We start from the raw sequence: 21,176 nt of genomic DNA on the forward strand, positions 1-21,176 counted from the left end.
CTGGAATTAAAGGCGTGCACCACCACGCCCGGCTGCACCAGTCTTAATCAGGTTGTCTACTGCGGCAGCTTAGACGTACTTAAGAGCTGATAGCCATGGTCAAGATTATCATGACCTCCCTCCTGGACTTGAAATCCAGCCCTCAGCCAAGTTTGCATATCATTTTCTCCAGCCCCTATTCTGAGGAGTACCTGTGTCCTCGACAACTTCTTTGACTCTCAAGATCACCTCAAAGTTAGCCATCTGGCTCTGAGCCGGCCCCTCTTGAGCAGTTCCCAGCAACAGCAGGCCTGCAGATGGGCATCCCCAGCCAAGTGGCCAATGTCAGCCAGCAGACAGGAGGGTGAGAGCATCCGGACGGAAGTGTGTGCACGTCCTCTCGTGCCAAGGCGCTCACAGATGAGACAGAGGACAGCGGAAGGGGAATGCAGGCCATAAGGTTCACTTGCCGGAATTCCACCTCCCCGGGTCTCAACATCCTTCTTCAGGGCCTCACACCATGCTTGGCTTCTCTGCCTATTTTCTCTCTTTCTCTTTCTTTTGTTTTGTTTTTTGAGGTAGGGTCTCACTCTGGCTCAGGCTGACCTGGAATTCACTATGTAGTTTTGGGGTGGTCTCGAACTCACGGTGATCCTCCTACCTCCGCCTCCCAAGTGCTGGGATTAAAGGCGTGCGCCACCACGCCCAGCTTCTGCTCTCTCTCTTGCCTCCGCTGTTCTTCCTGCCTTAGCTCTCACTCTGGGAACTTGATGGACAGGGTGTCCACCTCCTTCCCTCAGCAAGAGCCCCAAACCTGCTGCCAGTGTGTCCTCTTCTTGCGGCCCAGCCTCTGGTGGGCCTTGGCATGTCTCCACTGGGGCATTATCGGTCGGGTCTGGCAGTATAGCCTCAAGATCTTGAGCAAGCCATTGAGCCCTCAGGACCTCAGTCTCCCCATCCATCTAGTAGATTAACGCCAGTGTCACCTGCTTTAGAACACTGAAGGCCAAGTGCTGGGACCCTCCACAAGGGTGTCACAGGAGGGCAGTCAAGCAAAGACAGGTGGCCCACACGGAGAAATCAGTGCTTTTCCTTCCCCTAACTGGCCTTACCCTCTTTGCTGTCCCCAACACCAGTTGCTTCGCTAGAATGTCTGGGCAAGGTGCCACAAGCATGTTGGCACATACCTATAATCCCAGCCCTTGGCAATCTAAGGCAGGAGGATTGTAAGTTCAAGGCAATACCATGTCTCAAAAAAAAAAAAAAATGGTGTATGTGTGTTGGGGTGGGGAGGGTCCTAATAAATGAATCTAGAAGAATATTCCCAATTCTTTGGCATCTGGGTAGCATTCAAGAGGGGCAGATGAGCCAGGTAAGAAAGAAGAATGACAAGCCAGGCATGGTGGCACATGCCTTTAATCCCAGCACTCGGGAAGCAGAGGTAGGAGATATCACTGTGAGTTCGAGGCCACCCTGAGACTACATAGTGAATTCTAGGTCAGCCTGGGCTAGCGTGAGACCCTACCTCAGAAAAAGAAAGAAAGAAAGAAAGAAAGAAAGAAAGAAAGAAAGAAAGAAAGAAAGAAAGAAAGAAGGCAAGCAGGCATGACATACGGGGTTGGGGATGTAGCTTAGTTGGTAGAGTGCTTGTGTAGCATACATGAAGCCCTGGGTTCAATCCCCACCACTGCCTAGAACCAGGTGTGGTGGTGCATGTGGGTAATTGAAGGTGGAGGCAGGAGCATCAGAAGTGCAAGGCCCTCCTTGGCTGCATAGAGTGTTCAAGGCCAGCATGTACCCCTGATGCCCAGTCTAAAATGTGAGGGAGGAAGGGAGTGAGGGGAAGGAGGCAAAATGGGAGGGAGGAAGAGACGTAAAAGACAGTTCCTGTGGTGGCATCCATGCCAGGCTGCTGTTTTCTGCGAGCTGCCTGTGTCATCCTCCCCAAGCCTGGGGGTGGGTAGTGGGACTAGCTGGGCCTGTCCTCACCTGACGGATGGAGGAATGGAGGCTCAGCGCTGAAGGAGCTAGCTGCTCCCCACTGCAGCGAGCGGCCGGGCTCTGAGCCACAAGCTGGCTGTCCTCTTGGACACACCTCCCCGGGACAGGGAGCCAGACTTAAACTGATAGGGTGTCCTTTTCTAGAAATAGGTGGGGTGCTGGGCGGGAGGAGCCTCACCCTTCTTCCTCAGCCGGCCGGACCTTCATGCCAGACCTTTTCATGTTCCCCGAAGTCCCATGTTCCAGTTTTCCTGGCACGATGGGTTGCTGTGCCTGTCTGTGGTCTGTTGTCACTCCTGGGCCGGCTGCAGAGGAGGCCGAGAGGAGAGGTCGGCCGGAGCCCGGAAGGCCTTTCCAATTACATTAGCCTCTGGCGTTGCTGGAGGGAGATGCCGTCTCTCCCGCTCCTCCCCTGCTCCTTCCTGTGGCTCCCTGGGACTTAGTGATTCAGCAGCAAGTCGGAAGCAGGCTAGACTGTGACCTCTATGGAGTGGAGTCACTGGCAGGGTGGGCCAGTGGACACCAGCTTAGGGGCAAGCCTCACAGCAATGTGGGGTCTTAATTTGTTGGGGAGTCGGACCCCAACATTGTGCTCTGTTGTCCCGATATGATTTCTAGGTAGTGGGAAATAGGTGTGTCTGAAGTGGGCCTTCCCCCCACATCCCTGGTATGTCAGGGCAGAGGGACTCACAGCCACTTAAGCTGGGAGATACTTAAGCTGCTTCTCAGCATATTCAGCAGCTAAAAATACAAAACTGGTTTTGCCAAAAGGTGCCCAACCGGAAGCCTTTAAGAGATTTCCTATTAGGGCAGTGCCTTCCCTGGGCTGGAGGCCAGATACCTCATTCAGGATCTTCTGTCTGCCACCCCACCATTCAGTCATTGCTGGCCGTCCCCACTGCCAGGATCCCGTCTCTCTCCCTTACCTTTTTTTTTTTTCTTTTTCTTTCTTTTTGAGGTAGGGTCTCACTCTATCCCAGGCAGACCTGGAATTCACTATGTTGTCTCAGGGTGGCCTCGAACTCATGGGGATCCTCCTACCTCTACCTCTGCTGGGATTAAAGGCGTGCACCACCACGCCCAGCACCATACATGTTTGGCAGGCCCCAGGGCTCTTGTCTTCACTCCTGTACCCACTGCTCTGGAGGGTGGGGATCGGGGGTTTGTCTGGAGCCTCAGAGCAACCTAGATTCCTGTTGCCCAACCCCAGCCTCACCCACTAGGTGCCTGACCTTGGACAAGGAAGCGTCTCGAAGCCTTGCCCTTTTCCCCTGCAGGAGGAGAGACCCTGGCTGGGGAGGATGCCGGACTCTGGATGAAGGACTGGCAAGCCAGGGGGTTTGTCTCAGGAGCCCCTTCGGCACTGCAAGCTCACACCGTTCTTATTTCCCATGAATGATCCTCAGGGGAGGCTGAGGCAGGGCGGAGATTATGCAATACTGGCCCAGCCTCAGAATCCCCAGGGAAGCTTGTTGAAAATGCATTAGGTTGAGGCAGGGCTCCACGTCTGAATTTCTAGATGATTCCATTGGAATGGTCAGCCTGAGACTCACCAACACGGTGCTGGCTACAAAGGTACTCAAGGCATGGGAATTATGTCCCATGCCCTACTCCTGGGCTGCCCTGGAGATAAGCTTCCTGCCTCCCCACTGGCCTGCGAACCAGCTCAGAGAGAATCTTTACAACCCCTGGTCTCACCAACGGTAGGGAGAAGGTGATCCTCACTGCAGGAAGCCACCTCCAGGGATGGTCAGTGGGCCACAGAGTCCCAGCCTCAACCATGCTCTGGGAACAATGGTGTCTGTGAATCTGTATTGCCAATCGCACCCTGCCCTTCTCCAGTGGCCAGCCTCACTCAGTGGAAAAGCTCCGGAAGAGGAATTCCCTTCTTGGGAGTGGAGAGTCTTCTCCATGGGAGACAGCCACCATCTAACAGTCTCCCCCCAGCCAGAAGTTCTCCCCACACTTGAACATCCGGGGCACTGCAGAGCAGCCTGGGAACTCTCCCCCTTCAAAGCGATGGGATTACAAGTTTGTGCCACCAAGCCCTGCCCCATTCCTCCGTCCTTTTGGAGGCAACACTTACAATCCCGGCCCCATAAGCCCTGCATTATTTTATTCCTAGTGAGTTTATAAGCCACAGTCGTTACCCACCCTGGGTGACTGCTGAACCTGTTTCCTCGTCTGTACAGTGGGAATGATTGGATCTTTCTCTTAGTGGAAATAAAGGAACAGGAGGCTATTAGAGCCTGCTTTGTGTCTGACTTGGGCCAGTTCACCCCTCCTTAGGCAACCTGGTGGTTCCCTACTCCTGGGAAGTCACCACATTAATCCAGAACTTAGTGCGGACACTGGACCAGGCGTAGCACACCACAGACCAGAACTCCTAGACTCAAGCAGTCTTCCTGCCTTGACCTCCTGGGTAGCTGGGACTACAAGGCATGTGCCACCGCACCTGGCGAGGAGATTTTAGAAATGTGCACCCTCAGGCTAGAGAGACGGCTCAGCAGTTAAAGCACTTGCCTGTAAAACCTTACAACCCAGGTTCAATTCCTCAGTACCCACATGTAGCCAGATGCACAAAGTGATGCATGTGTCTGGAGTTTGCTTGCAATGGCTAGAGGCCCTGGAGCGCCCATTCTCTCTCTTTCTTCTCCCTCCTACCGTCTGCTTGCAAATAAATAAAACAATTTTTGCTTTGTTTTGTTTTCTGAGGTAGGGTCTTACTCTAGCTCAAGCTGACCTGGAATTCACTATGAGTCTCAGAGTGGCCTTGACCTCATGACAATCTTCCTACCTTTGGCTCCCAAGTGCTGGGCTTAAAGGCGTGTGCCACCACGCCCAGAATTAAAAGAAAAGAAAGTATACCCTCCACCTTAATGTGGTGGGGTATGATAGTAATCCCAGGACCCAGGAGGTGGAGTTAGGCATGAGTTCAAGGCCAGTCTGAGCCACATGATGAGACCTGGACTCAGACCAAAACAAGAAATGCAGTTTCTTATGTTCTGCCCAAACTTTGGGAAATGGAATCGGGGTGGTGCCCTCACCCTAGCTGTATAGAAGAATCACTTTACTGTTTAACAAATGCCGTAAGTGGCCAAAGCCACCCTGGGCCTCCTGAACCTGTTTCTTTCCTGTTGCCTCTTCTCTATAAGACACCCCCCCCCCCACACACACACACACACTTGCAGAGAGCAGATCCAGTTTGGCTTAATTTGCTTGGACCAAAGATGGACAGCAAGTGGCATTTGCTTCGGCCCACTGGGACAGGGAAGGCAGTCCCTCCAGTGCCATTCTGTGAACATTTACAGAACTCAGGTGTTACTGACATGTGAGGCCAGGGAATGGAGGGAGCTGTAGGAGTGGCAGGATTTGGAAAGTCTGCCTAGGCCTGGTCCTGAGTTAGGTGTCTCAGTGCCTAGCGGGCAAGGCAGGTTATGGTGACGGTAATGATCTATGTGCCTAAGGTTACCAGCAGTTATTGTCAGTGGCAAGATTCGAGTCTGCTCCTCCCTTTAGAGGCTCAGTCTCCAACCTTACCACTCCTGACCTTCTAACCCCGCAGGATGTTGTGACCACCCCAGTGCCCGGAGCCTCAGCCTTGGCCTTTGAAAGCAAAAGGACCGTAAATGCTAAACAATGTTCCTGCAGCCTGTCTTTGCCTATCACCTATGTCTCTCACGGAGGGGGGGGGGGGGAGGGGATGGCGTGGTAGGAAACAGCCAGTGTGCCCTTGGAGGAGTCTTGGGTGAATGGGGTGGGGGGGGGGGAGGCACTCTTTAATCAACAAATCCAACTATAATGACAGGGGCTGACATTTCAGTCACGACTTTAGAGACAGAGGCAATGCAAAAGAATTGAGGTTGGGGATGAAGTGCTTCAGGGTTGGAGAGCCAACCGCCAGGGTTCTTAGCGACCATCCCTTCCAGAGCCTCAGTTTCTCTTGTTTACCCCAAACCTGAGCTCAGCTGGCTTGGCGCTGACTTGCGCTGGAGGATTAGGGAAGGTGAGCCCTTTGGGGTTGGGCCGAGCGGGGCGGGGTGGGGAGGGCTGGGGCGGGCGGACCGCGCCGCGGGCTGGGCCGGGCAGGGCAGGCGGGGCAGAGCCGGGTGGCCGGGCGGGCGCACTGCTGCAGCTGCGGAGCGCGGCTCGCGAGCATCACATGAGCACCGGGCGCCGCCGGCACCGCGGGACCGCAGCCGCAGCCCCGCGCCCCTGCCCGCTCTAACCATGTCTGTGTTTTGTTGCTTCTTTTTCAGAGATTATGGCAGTTCCAAGAGGAAATCAGGTAAGGGAGCCGCAGCTTGTTTCTGTCTTCGTCTCTCCTGCGCACGGACTTTCTGGAGGGGTCGTCCTGGCCTGCTGGACCCGTCGGTGGTCCTGCGCGGGGGGGGGGGGGGAGGGGGGGGAGGGCGGCGGGGAGACTTGGAATGCTCCACTTGTCCTCTTCCCCAGCTTTTGCCTTCTCAGATCTGTCACTTGCTTCTTCGTGCCCCTCCGAGTCCCTCGGGCTCCAAGGGTGAGGGGTGGGAGTGGAGAGTGTCACATAGAGGGTTTAAGTCGTGTTCCTCTCCACCATCCCCCTCACCTCCCCCCCCCCCCCCCCCCCGGCAGCGTGCGGATCCTGCAGCCCGGGCTGCGCTGGCCTCCGCTGGCCACCAGTGCGGGGACTTCTCCATGCGTCCTTCCCACGGTGCGGTGATGGAAGGGTTCATTCATGGAGATGCAAGGTCTTCTCTATGAGAAGGCATGATAGGGGACGAGAAGGGGTCGCCTTTGAGTGACTTGAGTTTTCAGCACCGCACGGTGGTCCTGTTCCCCCGCCCCCCAGCTCTGAGCGTGCGCACCCCACAGCGAGATGGGGGGGCGCTCCACGCGAAGCCTGGGGAGACGCGCGTGGGAGGGTGCCTCGCAGGTGCAGCACGCTCCCGGGAGTTTGCCTGCTGGGTGCAGAGTGGACGGCTGCGACAGGTCCTCCGAGGCTGTCCACTGTCCACGCGAGTCAGAGAAGGATCGTCTCAGGGGTGGGTGGGACGAGGCGAGACTCCTAAACAGCGCCCTCCTCCGTGTGGGCGGGGCATTGTCAGCCGGGGGAGGGCTGCGTTGGCATGTGTGCTGCGGGTACTTTGGGTGGGGTTGCCATGGGCAAGCCATCCGAGGGTCTGGTCCTTGGGGAGGTGGGAAGTGGATCGAGCTCAAGCCTCCAATGTCCCAAGTGCTGTTTTAGTCCATGGACCAAGAAAGAGGCTTGCGTGCCCCCAGTGATGGATGGCATGGGTATCATTGGTGTGTGTTTGTGAGCATGGTTTTGTGTGTTGTATATATACAAGTGCTTCCCAACCTGCTTTATGGATAGGAGAAAAGTTGCGTCCTGATATACGTGGGGGCCGCATGCAGACGCATGTGGCCCTGCTGCTGATAGTGTACTGTGAGCTGCGTTCTGTTCAAACATGCTTGAGTATCTACCTAGAGGGTGTCTAGTTCTGAAATGTAAAACTGTACACGTGACTGACTCATCCGCCCAGGGTGGCTCAGGTGCCCTTCCAGTAGGGAGAAAGATGTGTTTCCTCATGAGGAACCTGAGAGATCGTGGCATTGCTGTCATTGGGAGCCCAGGTTGGGGAAGCTACTAGGCAGTAAGGGGGAAACTGGGATTGTGTAGAATGATAACCACAAAGCTTGCCCTGGGCTTCACGTTTATCTCTGCGTGACCTTTGGAAAGTTTCTTAACCCCTGTGCTACAGTTTCCTCTTTCTGTTTAAAACAGAGGTGCTAACGGTATCCATGGTATCCATCTCGTGTGTAAAGATAAAGTGGACTAGCTCCTAGCGTGTAACAGCGGGTAGAGATGCATTAGTTACCCCTCCTCCTCTTCGTCCCCTGTAGAGAGTAAGATCCAGGCCTGTTTCCCACACCCCTAACTTATAGGGGACGTGTGGTTTCACTCTCCCCCTTCTCTGCCTTCAGCCGTTGGGCCAGGAAAAGGATGGCTGGAGAGATTTAATTTACATTGGTGCGCTTATGATAATGGCCACTTAGCGTCCTGGTTAAAGTGCCAGGCTGGAGCCAGGAGGCAGGAACTTAGAGTCTGGCTTCTTTCTTCTGTGACCTTTGGGGCATTCCTTACTCTCTCAGTCCCTACTCCTTTTGTAAATCAGGGATAATACAACCACCTTGTGGTGGTTAACTGTCTTTTTATCTTTTGTAGTTATAACTTTGTATGTCAACTTGGATGGGTATGGTGTCCAGGTATCCGGTCAAGCTGTTATTGGGGCATTGGGAGTTCAGGAATAGAGTCTTTGAACCCCAAAACCTGAGTTTGTGTTTGTATTTAACCAAATAATTAGGCAAACCAAACTGGGGAGAATAATTATTAACTCATTATATTTATTATTTAGGAATATATAAAACCAAGGGAAGGGGAATGGATACCCCATGTGCTCTGAGAGCCCATGTGATGGTCCTGGAAGAAATGTGAGAAGAGAAAGTGCCAAGAGCTCCCGCCACATGGAGGGTGGGAGGGGTGCTTCTCCCCTCGGCCCATACTGGGGGGGCGGTCAGGAGTGATGAATGGGCAGCCAAGAGAACCGTTGCCCCTGGTTAGGGTCTATTTATAACCTTACTATAGGGGGCTTTAGATTCAGGCTCATGTGAGCCAGAGTGAAGGCTGATTGGTCTGGCCTAGAGGCTGGCTCAGGAAAGGCCCGCCCTGATGGCAGGTTCTGGGGGCTGAACTTGACCAACTGCAATGTCAGGGTTAGATTTAAGTTCTAGGAAAGGGGACCGCCTTCCCAGGAGGGGCTCAAGTTGTTTATGGAAAAACAGATCTAGGGAACAAGAGATAAGGAGAGATCCTTCTCTGATCACTAATAAAGTAGAGATTGTAAGGGCAGACTTAAGGACATTTCTGTCTTTTTTTTTTAATTTTTGTTTATTTTTATTTATTTATTTGAAAGTGACAGAAAGAGGCAAATATATATATATATATGGAGAGAGAGAGAGAGAGAGAGAGAGAGAGAGGGAGGGAGGGAGGGAGGGAGAGAATGGCCATGCCAGGGCTACCAGCCACTGCAAACGAACTCCAGACACGTGCGCCCCCTTGTGCATCTGGCTACCGTGGGTCCTGGGGAATCGAGCCTCGAACCAGGGTCCTTAGGCTTCACAGGCAAACGCTTAACTGCTAAGCCATCTCTCCAGCCCCATTTCTGTCTTTACTTTTGGGGCCCCAGTTACCGTGACTGCCTCAAAGCCTTAATTTGTATCTCTGAAGGTAGTTTTTGAAAATGAGATTAACTAACATTTAAATAAGTGAATCTTGATTAAATCAAATTGCCCTTCCTAATGTGGGTGTGGTAGTGGTTAGGGAACTGAGACAGGTCTCCACGCCATCACCCTCAGCAGCCTGAGGGATTCCCCTAGATTTTCAGGAGCCTCAACTCAAGCAGACCCACAATTCATGGCCTTGACACACAAAAGAATTTCAGGAAAAGCCAGTATGAAGAAAAGTTGGAGATTTTAGTAAAGATATTAAGGAAGGCGTGCAAGAGAATGAAAGCCCAGCTGAGGGTGTATGGCTGTGACTTCTCTGAGACCTACTTGAGCATGAGATGAGCAAGGAACAGTAGCAAAAAGTGAGTCATAGCCAAGCATGGATATGGGCTTCCCAAGGGAGAGCTGTCTTAGCATTAGCCACATACATCATCTTGGTGGCCCTCAAGTTACATTCTAATAGGTTGCTAAGAAACTTCTTTATCCCTTTCTCTCTCAATAAGTAAGTGAGGTTATAGAATGGCTCTGGAAGTGCCTTGAATAGGGTTCTAATCTGATAAGGTAAAACCAGGAGCCACTGGGGCTTCACAAGGGGTTAGGACATGGCTGCTACTGTAAATGAGGTTTCGGGTGAGCTTTCTAGAAAATTGCAGATGTAGGGGCTGGAGAGATGGCTTAGCGGTTAAGCGCTTGCCTGTGAAGCCTAAGGATCCCGGTTCAAGGCTCCATTTCCCAGCACCCACGTTAGCCAGATGCACAAGGGGGCGCAGGCCTCTGGAATTCTTTTGCAGTGGCTGGAGGCCCTGGTGTGCCCATTCTCTCTCTCTCTCTCTTTGTCTACCACTTTCAAATGAGTAAATAAAAATTAAAGAAAAAGAAAATTGCAGTTGTGGAAAGGAAGAAAGGCCTTGCTTTGCAGTTGATAATCATGCTGAATTTCTTTTTTTAAAAAAATATATTTTATTTATTTATTTGAGAGAGAGAAAGAGGGCGAGAGAGAGAGAATGGGCACACCAGGGCCTCCAGCCACTGCAAATGAACTCCAGATGCATGCGCCCCCTTGTGCATCTGGCTTACGAGGAGACTGGAGAGTGGAACCTGGATCCTTTGGCTTTGCGGGCAAACGTCTTAACCACTGAGCCATCCCTCCAGCCCCGTGAAGAACTTCTTGCTTCACTGCTGGTGAGAGGTTTCAACTACACTGCAGAGCAAGAGACTCCTTTCTCTTCTCATGTCCCCATAATTTTCCCTGTCTTTTTGTCCTTGGTGGGCCCCACCCAGTCAGGTGAAAGTCTTACTAGAACAAAGGGTGACCTCCCCCTCCTCTGCCAAAGAGTGGTATTGGTAGCTTGCCTTGGGACCTGACTATATTTCTTCTCCAGGTTTCTGCATGCCCCCCCCACCCATTTATACTCACCAAGCCTCCACAATCATGTGAGCCCATTCCTAAAATAAATCTCTCATTTTTCCTCTGTGTACATCGTGTTGGTCCTATTTCTGTGGGGAAGACAAGTTCAGTTACTGTCTACCTGTAAGCGTGCTTAGAACACTGCCTGCCACTGAGGAAGCCCCCCACCGACCCCCTAAGGTTTAGCTGCTGTAATTTAGTGGGCATCTACTGTGTGCCTAGAAGTTGATGTGTTTTTCCCCATGGGCTGCTCAGCCTTTACAGCGCAGCTGGTGGTGGGATTCCCATTTTGCAATCTGAGGCTCGGAGGAGGCGACCCACGGCCCTGGGCATAAGGGCGGAGTCCAGGTTAGGGCTCTGTCCTACTCTACATTGTCACTTCTCAGAGCCACTTCAGCCAGGATCATTCTACACGGGGCTACAGACACATACCACTACACCCCACCAAAGCTCAGGGCTTCTGAAGCCAGGTTTGGACCCAGCGGACTCAACAGAGGACGAGGGTTGTCAGGTGGTTTAGGCGGCGTGGAGAACGAAGGTGAGGCCTGAACTTCCCTCTGCACTTCTGTCTGTCACACCTGCTTCCTCCTGCATCTCAGGACCTGGAACCATCTACCTTTGCTCAAGCCTAACATCTTGAAGTCTTCCATGACCATTCCCTTCCTGCCTGCCAACTTGACATCCCCACAACTACATGAAACCTGGCAGGTTATTTTAGGATTTTGACTTTCTCTGAGTGAAATGAGGAGCCCTACAGGATCCGAACCTCAGAAGCCCTTCACCTCTCCTGGAAAACCCCAGCTTTCTGTCTGGTCTCTTACTTCCACTTATTCCTGCAGCTGCCATTCCCTACTTCACAACTAGGGGGCGCCCTTAAAGTCCAGTCCAAAGAATAATTTTCTGCCGAAGTAAATACCTACCAGGCAGAGGACTCCATGTTCTGTGTGATTTGGCCCCTTTTGCTTCCTTGACCTGGGTTCTACCCTTAGCACTCACTCCCACCCAGTCCACACTGCTCAGCCACATGATCGCCTTCTGTACTGGCTGTTTCTTCCCCCTGAAATGATCATCATCGCTCCCACGGCTCCTTGCTTCTCCATCCCTGGAACCCTCGTGAGCTTTCCTGCTTACTGTCCATTTCCCAGCACCCTGGGGCCTTGGCGTTAGGGTGGGTGCCAGCACCTGCCTCACTCCCTCGTTGAGTGTGTGGGTGGATGGAAGAATGCATGAATGTCTGAACGAACCCTCTGGGGTCAGGGGGAAAAAAAAGTTTCTCTCCCCAACTTTGGCAGACATTGTCTGGAAGGGGGGAACCTTTTTTGTTTGGGGCAGAAAGCTGAGGATTTTTGCTGTCCAGAGAGACCGTACTCCCAAAAGTAGGCGAGGAAGACTGACTTTGGCTTGTTTGGAAACCACATAACTTAGATGGCCATACTGAACACCAGCTTGGATGCCAGGCACTGTGCAAGGGACTGAGGTTACAGGAATGCGTCTGCAGTCTGCCGCCGGCGATGGGCTGCTATGACAGTGCCATTTAATGAAGGGGGGAAGCTACATGGTTACCTGGCCACGGGCACAGCATGTGCCAAGACCCAGAGGTGGGGACATGCTGCTGTCCTAAGCCACAGGATTGTTGCTGAGCAGAGAACAGGGAAGAGGCAGATGTCGGAGCAGAGATGAGGCTAAGAGAGAGGAGACGGAGCAGAACACATCGACTACCTGGGGCCTGGCAGGTTATTTTAGGATTTTGACTTTCTCTGAGTGAAATGAGGAGCCCTCCAGGATCTGAGTGGAAGGCAGAGTGATGTGATGTGTCGCAGGAAACCGGCTGGTGAGTGGAGATCCATCCACAAGCCGGAGACCGGTGAGCTGGTGGACCTCCTGCAGCCGGGGCAGGGTGAAACAGACTGTGTTGGATGGACTTCCATGATTGAGTCTGGCCCTCAGGGGAAAGGTGTCACATTTCCTAGGTTGTCCCTCTCAGGCTCTGGGCTTGCCAGTCTTATGGCCTTGGACAAGCCCCTTTGCCTAGGAGTTCACCTGTTCTGTTGTACCAGTCAGGATTTGGCTAGAGACATAGAATCAGCCATGACTGTGGCCTTGTGGCTCACACCTCTAATCCCAGCACTCAGGAAGGCTGAGGTAGAAGGATTGTATAGAGTTTGAGGCAAGCCTGGGCTACAGGGTGAGTTCCAAGTCAGCCTGAGCTAGAGTGACACCCTTCCTCAAAAAACTAAAACCAGCCGGGGGTGGTGGCACACGCCTTTAATCCCAGCACTTGGGAGGCAGAGGTAGGAGGATCACCATGAGTTCGAGGCCACCCTGGGACTCCATAGTGAATTCCAGGTCAGCCTGGGCTAGAGTGAAACCTTACCTCGAAAAACCAAAAAAATAAAAAACTAAAACCAAGCCAGGGGTGGCGGCCCACGCCCAGCTCAACCTGGAATTCACTGTGTAGTCTCAAGGTGGCCTCGAACTCACAGTGATCCTCTTGCCTCTGCCTCTCAGGTGCTGGGATTAAAGGTGTGTTCCACTACACCCGGCCAGTTCCTCTTAAAAAAGATTATTTATATTTATTTATTTACAAGCAGAGAGAAAGTGAAGGCTGGAGAGGTGGCTTAACAGTTAAGACACTTGCCTGTGAAACATAAGGACTCAGGTTTGATTCCCTAGTACCCACATAAACCAGATGTATATGAGGCCGCATGTGTCTGGAGTTCATTGGCAGTGGCTAGAGACCCTGGCATGCCCATTCTCATTCTCTCTTTCCCCCTTTCTAATAAATATAAATAAGAATAAAATGTTTTAAAAAGAGAGTGAAAGGGCTGGAGAGATGGCTTAGTGGTTAAGCGCTTGCCTGTGAAGCCTAAGGACCCCGGTTCGAGGCTCGGTTCCCCAGGTCCCACGTTAGCCAGATGCACAAGGGGGCGCACGCATCTGGAGTTCGTTTGCAGAGGCTGGAAGCCCTGGCGCGCCCATTCTCTCTCTCTCCCTCTATCTGTCTTTCTCTCTGTGTCTGTCGCTCTCAAATAAATAAATAATTTTAAAAAAAGAGAGAGAGAGTGAAAGTGAGAGAATGGGCATGTCAGGGCCTTTAGGCTCTGCAGGCAAATGCCTTAACCACTGAGCCATCTCTCCAGTCCCAGTGCCTCTTTTTCAGCATCAACTGCTGAATGGGCTTTAATCACAGCTACAAAAACAAAACAAACAAAACAAAAAACGCCTTGCAAATGTAACTGAATAACTGGGGACTGGACTGGCCAGCTCATCCACTGAGCCTCGCACCTGTATAACGTAGTTATACACCTGTACATGGAGAAAGCGACGGCTAGCAGGAGCGAGTGCCGCTCTCAAGAAGGCCTTGTGCCGCACCTGCAGCCGGAAGGGTCAGGGATGGTAGTGGTCAGCTGTGGTTGACCCCCAAGATTAACCACTAGGGGGCGCAGTGAGCACAGCCTCTGGGATGCCAGGCAGCCCTGCCTGGCCAGGAGGGTCTGGTGCCAGGGCCCAGTGATGAGCGTCAGCTCGTTTAAATGCAAATGAGGTTACTCAAGAGAGTTGTAGGCGTGCTCTCTGAGTGTTGACATTCCTGGTGAGGTCCTGTTTACTTTGTATCTAGAAAAGCGGTGAGCTCAGCCCATCTTCCATCATTAAAAGGCCTTATAGGGCCAAATTAATGAGGTCAGCCTTGATGTAGTTCCATTGTGTTGACAGTTTAGGTTTTGGCACCTGACAATCCAGGCAGGGTTTTGAACCCCAGTTCAGCTGTGTGGTAGTTTTCCTATCACCCTTTTGCTTGTTGATGCATTCTGAAAGGTGGGGAAGTCTTGCTTTTGGCTTGAGAGCATTTATTTCCATTTTTTTCTTCAAAATTTTTTTTTTATTATCAACAACTTCCGTGATTATAAAAAATATCCCATGGTAATACCCTCCCTCCCCTCACTTTCCCCTTTGAAACTCCATTCTCCATCATATCTCCTCCCCCTCTCAATCAGTCTCTTATTTTGATGTCATGATCTTTTCCTCCTGTTATGATGGTCTTGTGTAGGTGGTGTCAGGCACTGTGAGGTCATGGATATCCACTTATTTCCATTTTGTAATGTGTATGCGTGTGTGCACGCACACACACACACGCACACGTGCACACACACCAGAGAACAACGTTGAGTGTCATCCTTAGGACTGTCATCCTTTGATACAGGGTCTCTCACTGGCCTGGAGTTCACCAGTTATCTGAGCCGAGCTGGTCAGCAAGCCCCAGGCAATCCTCCTGTCTCTGCCTCCTCGGCGCTGACATTAGACATGCACCACCGTGCCCAGCACTTTTTACTTGGGTGCTGGGGATCAAACTCAGCTCCTCAGTCTTATGAGACAAGTCCTGTACTAAATGAGCTATCCCAGAGCCCAGGCCCACAGGGTTTTTTGTTTTGTTTGTTTTTCCTTTTATTTATTTATTTTTGGTGGTGGTCAGGGCGGGGGGGGGGGCGGGGGGGAGGGTTTCAAGGTAAGGTCTCACTCAAGCCCACGCTGACCTGGAATTCACTATGTAGTCTCAGGGTGGCCTCAAACTTATGACGATCCTCCTACCTCTGCCTCCAGAGTACTGGGATTAAAGGCATGCGCCACCATGCTTGGCTGTTTTTCCTTTTAAAATATATTTTATTTATTTATTTGAGAGAGAGAGAGACAGAAAGAGGCAGATAGATAGAGAATGGGAGCACCAGGGCCCCTAAGCCACTGCAAATGAACTCCAGATGCATGTGCCGCCTCGTGCATCTGGCTTACAATCGAACCTGAGTCCTTAGGCTTCGCAGCCAAGTGCCTTAACTGCTAAGTCATCTCTCCAGCCGCACAAAGATTTTTTTTTGTTCATTATTTATTTATTTATTTGAGAGCAACAGACATAGAGAGAAAGACAGATGGAGGGGGAGAGAGAGAATGGGCGCGCCAGGGCTTCCAGCCACTGCAAACGAACTCCAGACGCGTGCGCCCCCTTGTGCATCTGGCTAACGTGGGACCTGGGGAACCGAGCCTCGAACCGGGGTCCTTAGGCTTCACAGGCAAGCGCTTAACCGCTAAGCCATTTCTCCAGCCCACAAAGATTTTTTTTAACTGGATGAAGTGTTCTTTTATGGTGGTGACTAGTATTCCATTAATTTCCCTATTTATAAGGGTGTTTTTTTTTTTTCCTTTCTGGTACTAGGGTTTGAAACTAGAGCCTCACTTATGCTATGCAAGTGATAAATCACCAAGCTAAATCAGCCTTCTTCTTTTTTTTTTTTTTTTACTTTTTATTTTAAGATAGGAATTTGCCAAGTTGCTTGTGTTGTATTGAACTTGCTCTATAGCCTAGGCAGGCCTTGAACTTTTGATCCTGCTGCCTTAGCCTCCTTAGTTGCTCCAACCTCCTGCCTCATCCTTTTGGCATGAGCTACCATACCCAGCTAAGCTTGGGTTTTAGTAAAGTAGATTTGCTAAAGCTAAGACTCATCCATAAGTATTGGCTACTACATTTAAAAAAAAAAAAAACAACTATCTGGAAAAGCTGGTCCCACCCTCTTCCTTTTATAGATAGCTAAGAGAAGGGTGGCCCCTTCTCCTAGGTGAAGCCCGGGCAAAACCTGGTCTCCTGCTGGCCCTACCCGAACATGGAGGCCCACAGAGGTATGAGGAGGAACGCTGTGCAGCAGAGCCTGGAGGTCTTGATTTTCCAAAGGACCCAACAGTGGGTCACAGAGCACAGCTCTGTGCTCAGCTGCAGAGGTGGTGGACAGACAGCTGCCAGGGGCAGCCTTCCTCCCTCCAGTCTATGGAGCCACTAGCTTTCTTTTCTCTGGAGTGTTTGTTGGCTCCTGTTCTGTGGAGCACCCAGTTCCACTGAGAAGACAGGGCCCGGGGGCTGGGCAGAGTCAGGGGCTCAGACAGTCAGACCAGATCAGATGGGAGAGTTGTGATCTACAGGGTGCGGGGAGGCTGGAGAAGGGCACCGGAGCTGGCATGAGCAGCCCAGTGTGGGCAGGGTCCAGTGACAGGCAGGAGTGAGGACATGCAGCCGGCTTGAGTTTGAGGAGCTTTGAGAAATTTTTGCTTGTTTTTTTGTTTGTTTTCCAAGGTAGGGTTCCACTTTAGCTCAGACTAACCTGGAATTCACTATGTAGTCTCAGGGTGGCCTCGAACTCACCGCGATCCTCCTTACCTCTGCCTCCCTAGTCCTGGGATTAAAGGCGTGCGCCACCACCACGGCCACACTGAAAAAAGTTTTGAGAAGTATCATTCCTGGCAGGAGGGAAGACAGGGCTGGGGGAAGGGAAAGCAGGAGCTGCCTAGCAAAGTAACTTCCAGAACTTTCCAGTTCACTCAAGACATCTATCCGGAGCAAAAGGTCCCAGGCTGCTTTGCAAACATGGCCAAGATCTTGCTGGCACCCTCCCCTCGGCCTGTCCCCGGAATGAGCGTGCCTGGTAGAGGCATCAGCTTCTGGCACATCTCACCGGGATGGTGTTTTTAAACAGTGTTGATGTTCATGGCGCTGGGTCCTCAGCCTCATGTCACCCCTGAAGTTCAAAGCCATCTAGCTGGAAATGAGAAGAGGCTGACTGGTTTGGCGGTTTCATAACCAGCCCATGTGGCAGTGATATGATGGGGAAAGTGAGTGGTGTGTGTGTGTGTGTGTGTGTGTGTGTACACACTACCAGCAGGTCAGCACCCTCACTTCCCAACTGACATGAGCACAAAGGCTGGACATGATGAGGGAGTGCTTTCCCCCACCTAAGAGGCAGTAAGCTCTTAGCCTGGAGGCCCTGTGTCCCATGGAAGAGAACAGTTTGGGTAAAGGTCAGGTCAGAATCCTGAGCTTGCTCATTGAACTTCAGAGCCTCTGGCCCTGCCCAGGTCCACCACTCAGTCAGCATCTCTGGAGTGGTGCCCAGCAATCTAATTTTTTTTGTTTGTTTGTTTGTTTGTTTTTGTTTTTGAGGTAGGGTCTCCCTGTAGCTCAGGAACTCACTATGTAGTCTCAGGGTGGCCTTGAACTCATGGCGATCCTCCTACCTCTGCCTCCCAAGGCTTGGATTAAAGGTGTGCACCACCACGCCTGGCAAGTTTTTTTGTTTTGTTTTGTTTTAAACATGTATATTCTGATTCATTTTGGGTTTCTAGTTTGTTTGTTTGTTTTTTTTATTTGAGAGAGAATGAGAATGGGCACGCCAGGGCCTCCAACCACTGCAAACGAACTCCAGAGCGTGCGCCCCCTTGTGCATCTGGCTAATGTGGGTCCTGGGGAATCAAAGCTGGGTCCTTTGGCTTCGCAGGCAAATGCCTTAGCTGCTAAGCCATCTCTCCAGGCCCCAGCAATCCAGTTTTGACAAGCTCCCATAGCTTGTCTTTTCTTTTTTTTGTTTTGCTCAAGGCAGGGTTTTAATCCAAGCTAATTTCAACTCCCTATGGAACCAAAACACTTTGAACTTCTGTTTCAACCTCTCAAGTCCTGGGGTTATAGGCGTGTGCCCCCACACCCCGCTTTCCAAGAATCCCCTTTGGTGCCCCCCCCCCCCCCCCCCCGCCATCTGACTTTATCAGGAGACAGTGACTTTTGCCTGCTTTTTATTTGGAAACCACAGGCTTTGTTCTTGTGGGGAGGAGACACCCAAGTTGTGGTCCAGCAAAGAAATGTTTCCCACCACGGCGTTCAGCCAGGAAGCAACTTGTTCCTCACTTAAGCTTTCTGGTTCACAGACATGTGACAGCAGGGGCAACATTTCCAGTAATGACAACGAAGTCAAGGGAAAAACAAGGACTTGGGGGAAATGTGAATTGCTTATTGTTTTAGCACCTTTTTCTCATCTAAAGTTTCTCTGTTTAGAAACAAAAATGTGGCGTGTATAACTCAGTTGGCCCCTGGTCTCTTTATAATTGGTCAGTTTCAAAATGTGAGTGCACAAAAACTTTTTTTTTTCCCAAAGCTTTAGGAAACTTAGAAGTTTGCAGAAAAAGCGTGCTTTCCCTGGCTCTTTTTTTTTGCACCCCCCCCCGCCCCGCCCGATCTTACTGCCATATGTGACCCAAGTGGCTGGCACGAGGATGGATTGAATTACTTGTTAGGGCTAGAGTCTTGCATCAAGATCACCAGGCCATGCTGAGTCCCTTTGTGTCCCTAGCTCAGAAGAAAGAGTTGGTACATTGTCACGATTCTTCCCTGTCATCCTGCTGCTGGCTCATAGATGTGGCCTCCTGGGTGCTTTGGCTGTTCCAAACAGGATGGCTGTTTCCCGTCATTCAGGGTCTCCCCAGTTCAACCTAGGCCACCTCAGGCTTCCTGAGCATTGAAACAGGCTCCCAGTGGGTACATAACTGTTCTTGCAGGAGACTGGGGTCCTTGAAAAACAATGACGACAGGCCAGTGGCAGAGGTCAAATGAAGACTTAACTTTGTGCATGGCCCCCATGGCAACCTCACACACAGGCAGATCGCCCAGGTGGAGTAAGCCTTCCTGTTCTCTGTCAGCTACCTGCCGTCACAGTCCCTCCCTGGGGCCCAGTGGCTCCTCCTTCCTCATTTGCATTTAAACTTTTTTTTGGTTTATTTATATTTATTTTACTTGAGAGCGACAGAGAGAGAAAGAGGCAGAGAAAGAGAGAGAGAGAGAGAGGCAGAATGGGTGCGCCAGGGTCTCCAGCCACTGTAAACAAACTCCAGATGCGTGTGCCCCCTTGTGCATCTGGCTTACGTGGGTCCTGGGGAATCAAGCCTCGAACCCGGGTCCTTAGGCTTCACAGGCAAGCGCTTAACCGCTAAGCCATCTCTCCAGCCCCTTATTTGCATTTGATCACAGGGTTCTGACCGAGAGCCCCTCTCCATCCTCCTTGTGACTTGGGCTCATCTCTCTGCTTTGGCTGCCTGTGGCCCTGTGGACAGCCGTGGCAACCTGGGGACGGGGAAGGGATTCTTGAAGGCTGACTGGATGGAAGCTGGTTTCTCAGTAGGTGCTTGGCCTATGCTTGGCCTCACTGGCTTTGGTCATGGCTGCCATCTAGATTAGTCTCGGCATCTGAGATCCTACTGTGTTCTGGGCTGTGTGCTCCAGTTCCAGGGATACCAAGATGGACATGGTGAGGCCCTTGTTTTCTAGGAATTCCCAGTTGGGTAGCTGCACAGCACAGCCTGAGGGTCAGGAGAGCTCCCCAGGGAGCACTCACCAGAGTCGGGTTCTCAAACTGTGCAGCCACCATGGCAGTGAGATGAGCAGCCAGGGCGCAGAGAGTCTCATCTGCCTCTCTCGTCGGTCGCCAGTGGCGGAGGGACCACCAGGAAGTCCAGGATCGAGGTTCTGAAGTTCCACGGAGTCAGCCAGCAGGCATCACTGGGTACTGGATCTCTGTTCCAGCTGCTCCAAGGGGCTATTTTTTTAAAAAAAATATATTTTGGGCTGGAGAGATGGCTTAGCGGTTAAGCGCTTGCCTGTGAAGCCTAAGGACCCCGGTTCGAGGCTCGGTTCCCCAGGTCCCACGTTAGCCAGATGCACAAGGGGGCGCACGCGTCTGGAGTTCGTTTGCAGAGGCTGGAAGCCCTGGCGCGCCCATTCTCTCTCTCTCCCTCTGTCTGTCTTTCTCTCTGTGTCTGTCGCTCTCAAATAAATAAATAAATAAATTTTAAAAAATATATTTTATTTACTTATTTTTACTTTTTACTTTTTGGTTTTTTGAGATAGGGTCTCTCTCTGGTCCAGGCTGACCTGGAATTCACTATGTAGTCTCAGGGTGGCCTCGAACTCACAGCGATCCTCCTACCTCTGCCTCCCAAGTGCATGTTGTAGCACCACGCCCACATATTTTTATTTATTCGAGAGAGTCAGAGAGATTGAGAGACAGAGGCAGACAGAGAGAGAGAGAAAGAATGGATGTGCCAGGGCCTCTAGGCACTGCAAATGAACTCCAGATGCACGCACCCACTTATGCATCTGGCTTACGTGGGTACTAGGGAATCGAACCCCGATTCTTAGGCTTTGCAGGCAAACGCCTTAACTGCTAAGCCATCTCTCCAGCCCCCAAGGGGCTGTTTTTATGCCCAGTTTTGTGGGTGCCACCAGTGGCAACTGTGGGAACTTGAAAGATGGAGAGAGGAAGATCAGGAATTCAAGGCCATCCTCAACTGTTTAGCTAACCTGAGCCTCACCCAGGTGACTAAAACGTGAGGGTCTTACACTCCAGGCTAGCTGGGTCACACAGTGAAATCTTGTCTCAATAAAGCAAAATAAATAACCTGGGCATCTAGCTCCTCCACACCCCGAGTACCTACTGTGTGCTCTTGTTCAGAGACCTGTTGCAGATTCACTGGGTCAAGAGAACATTGCACCAGAGTGGGAGAAAACCTGCCCCAGGAGCCACCTCCAGCCTCCTTCTTAGGAGGACGCTGGCTTCCAAGAGACACTTGTCCTCACCTCTGAAAAGAGGGCATGGGTTTTGTCAGATTACAGGGCCGTGACCCCCGCCCCATCCAGGTACCTAACATTAGGAGGTACTTG

General features: G+C 51.6%; 1 protein-coding gene across 5 annotated transcripts in view; it reads left to right on the forward strand.

Annotated features, from left to right (window-relative positions):
• Positions 1 to 21,176, forward strand: part of Sh3pxd2a (SH3 and PX domains 2A) — a 256,313-nt gene that overhangs the window by 151,017 nt on the left and 84,120 nt on the right. For 4 of the 5 annotated variants that reach the window (XM_045142193.1, XM_004659376.2, XM_045142194.1 and 1 more), the window contains one exon: positions 6,240 to 6,268. In XM_045142193.1, coding sequence (XP_044998128.1) covers positions 6,240 to 6,268 — 29 coding nt within the window. Of the gene's footprint in view, positions 1 to 6,210; positions 6,269 to 21,176 lie in introns of those variants that run through there. The other variant, XM_045142195.1, reaches the window with a different exon arrangement.

The sequence above is a fragment of the Jaculus jaculus genome, chromosome 1 (assembly GCF_020740685.1).
Source record: "Jaculus jaculus isolate mJacJac1 chromosome 1, mJacJac1.mat.Y.cur, whole genome shotgun sequence".
In the NCBI taxonomy this organism is placed as follows: domain Eukaryota; kingdom Metazoa; phylum Chordata; class Mammalia; order Rodentia; family Dipodidae; genus Jaculus; species Jaculus jaculus.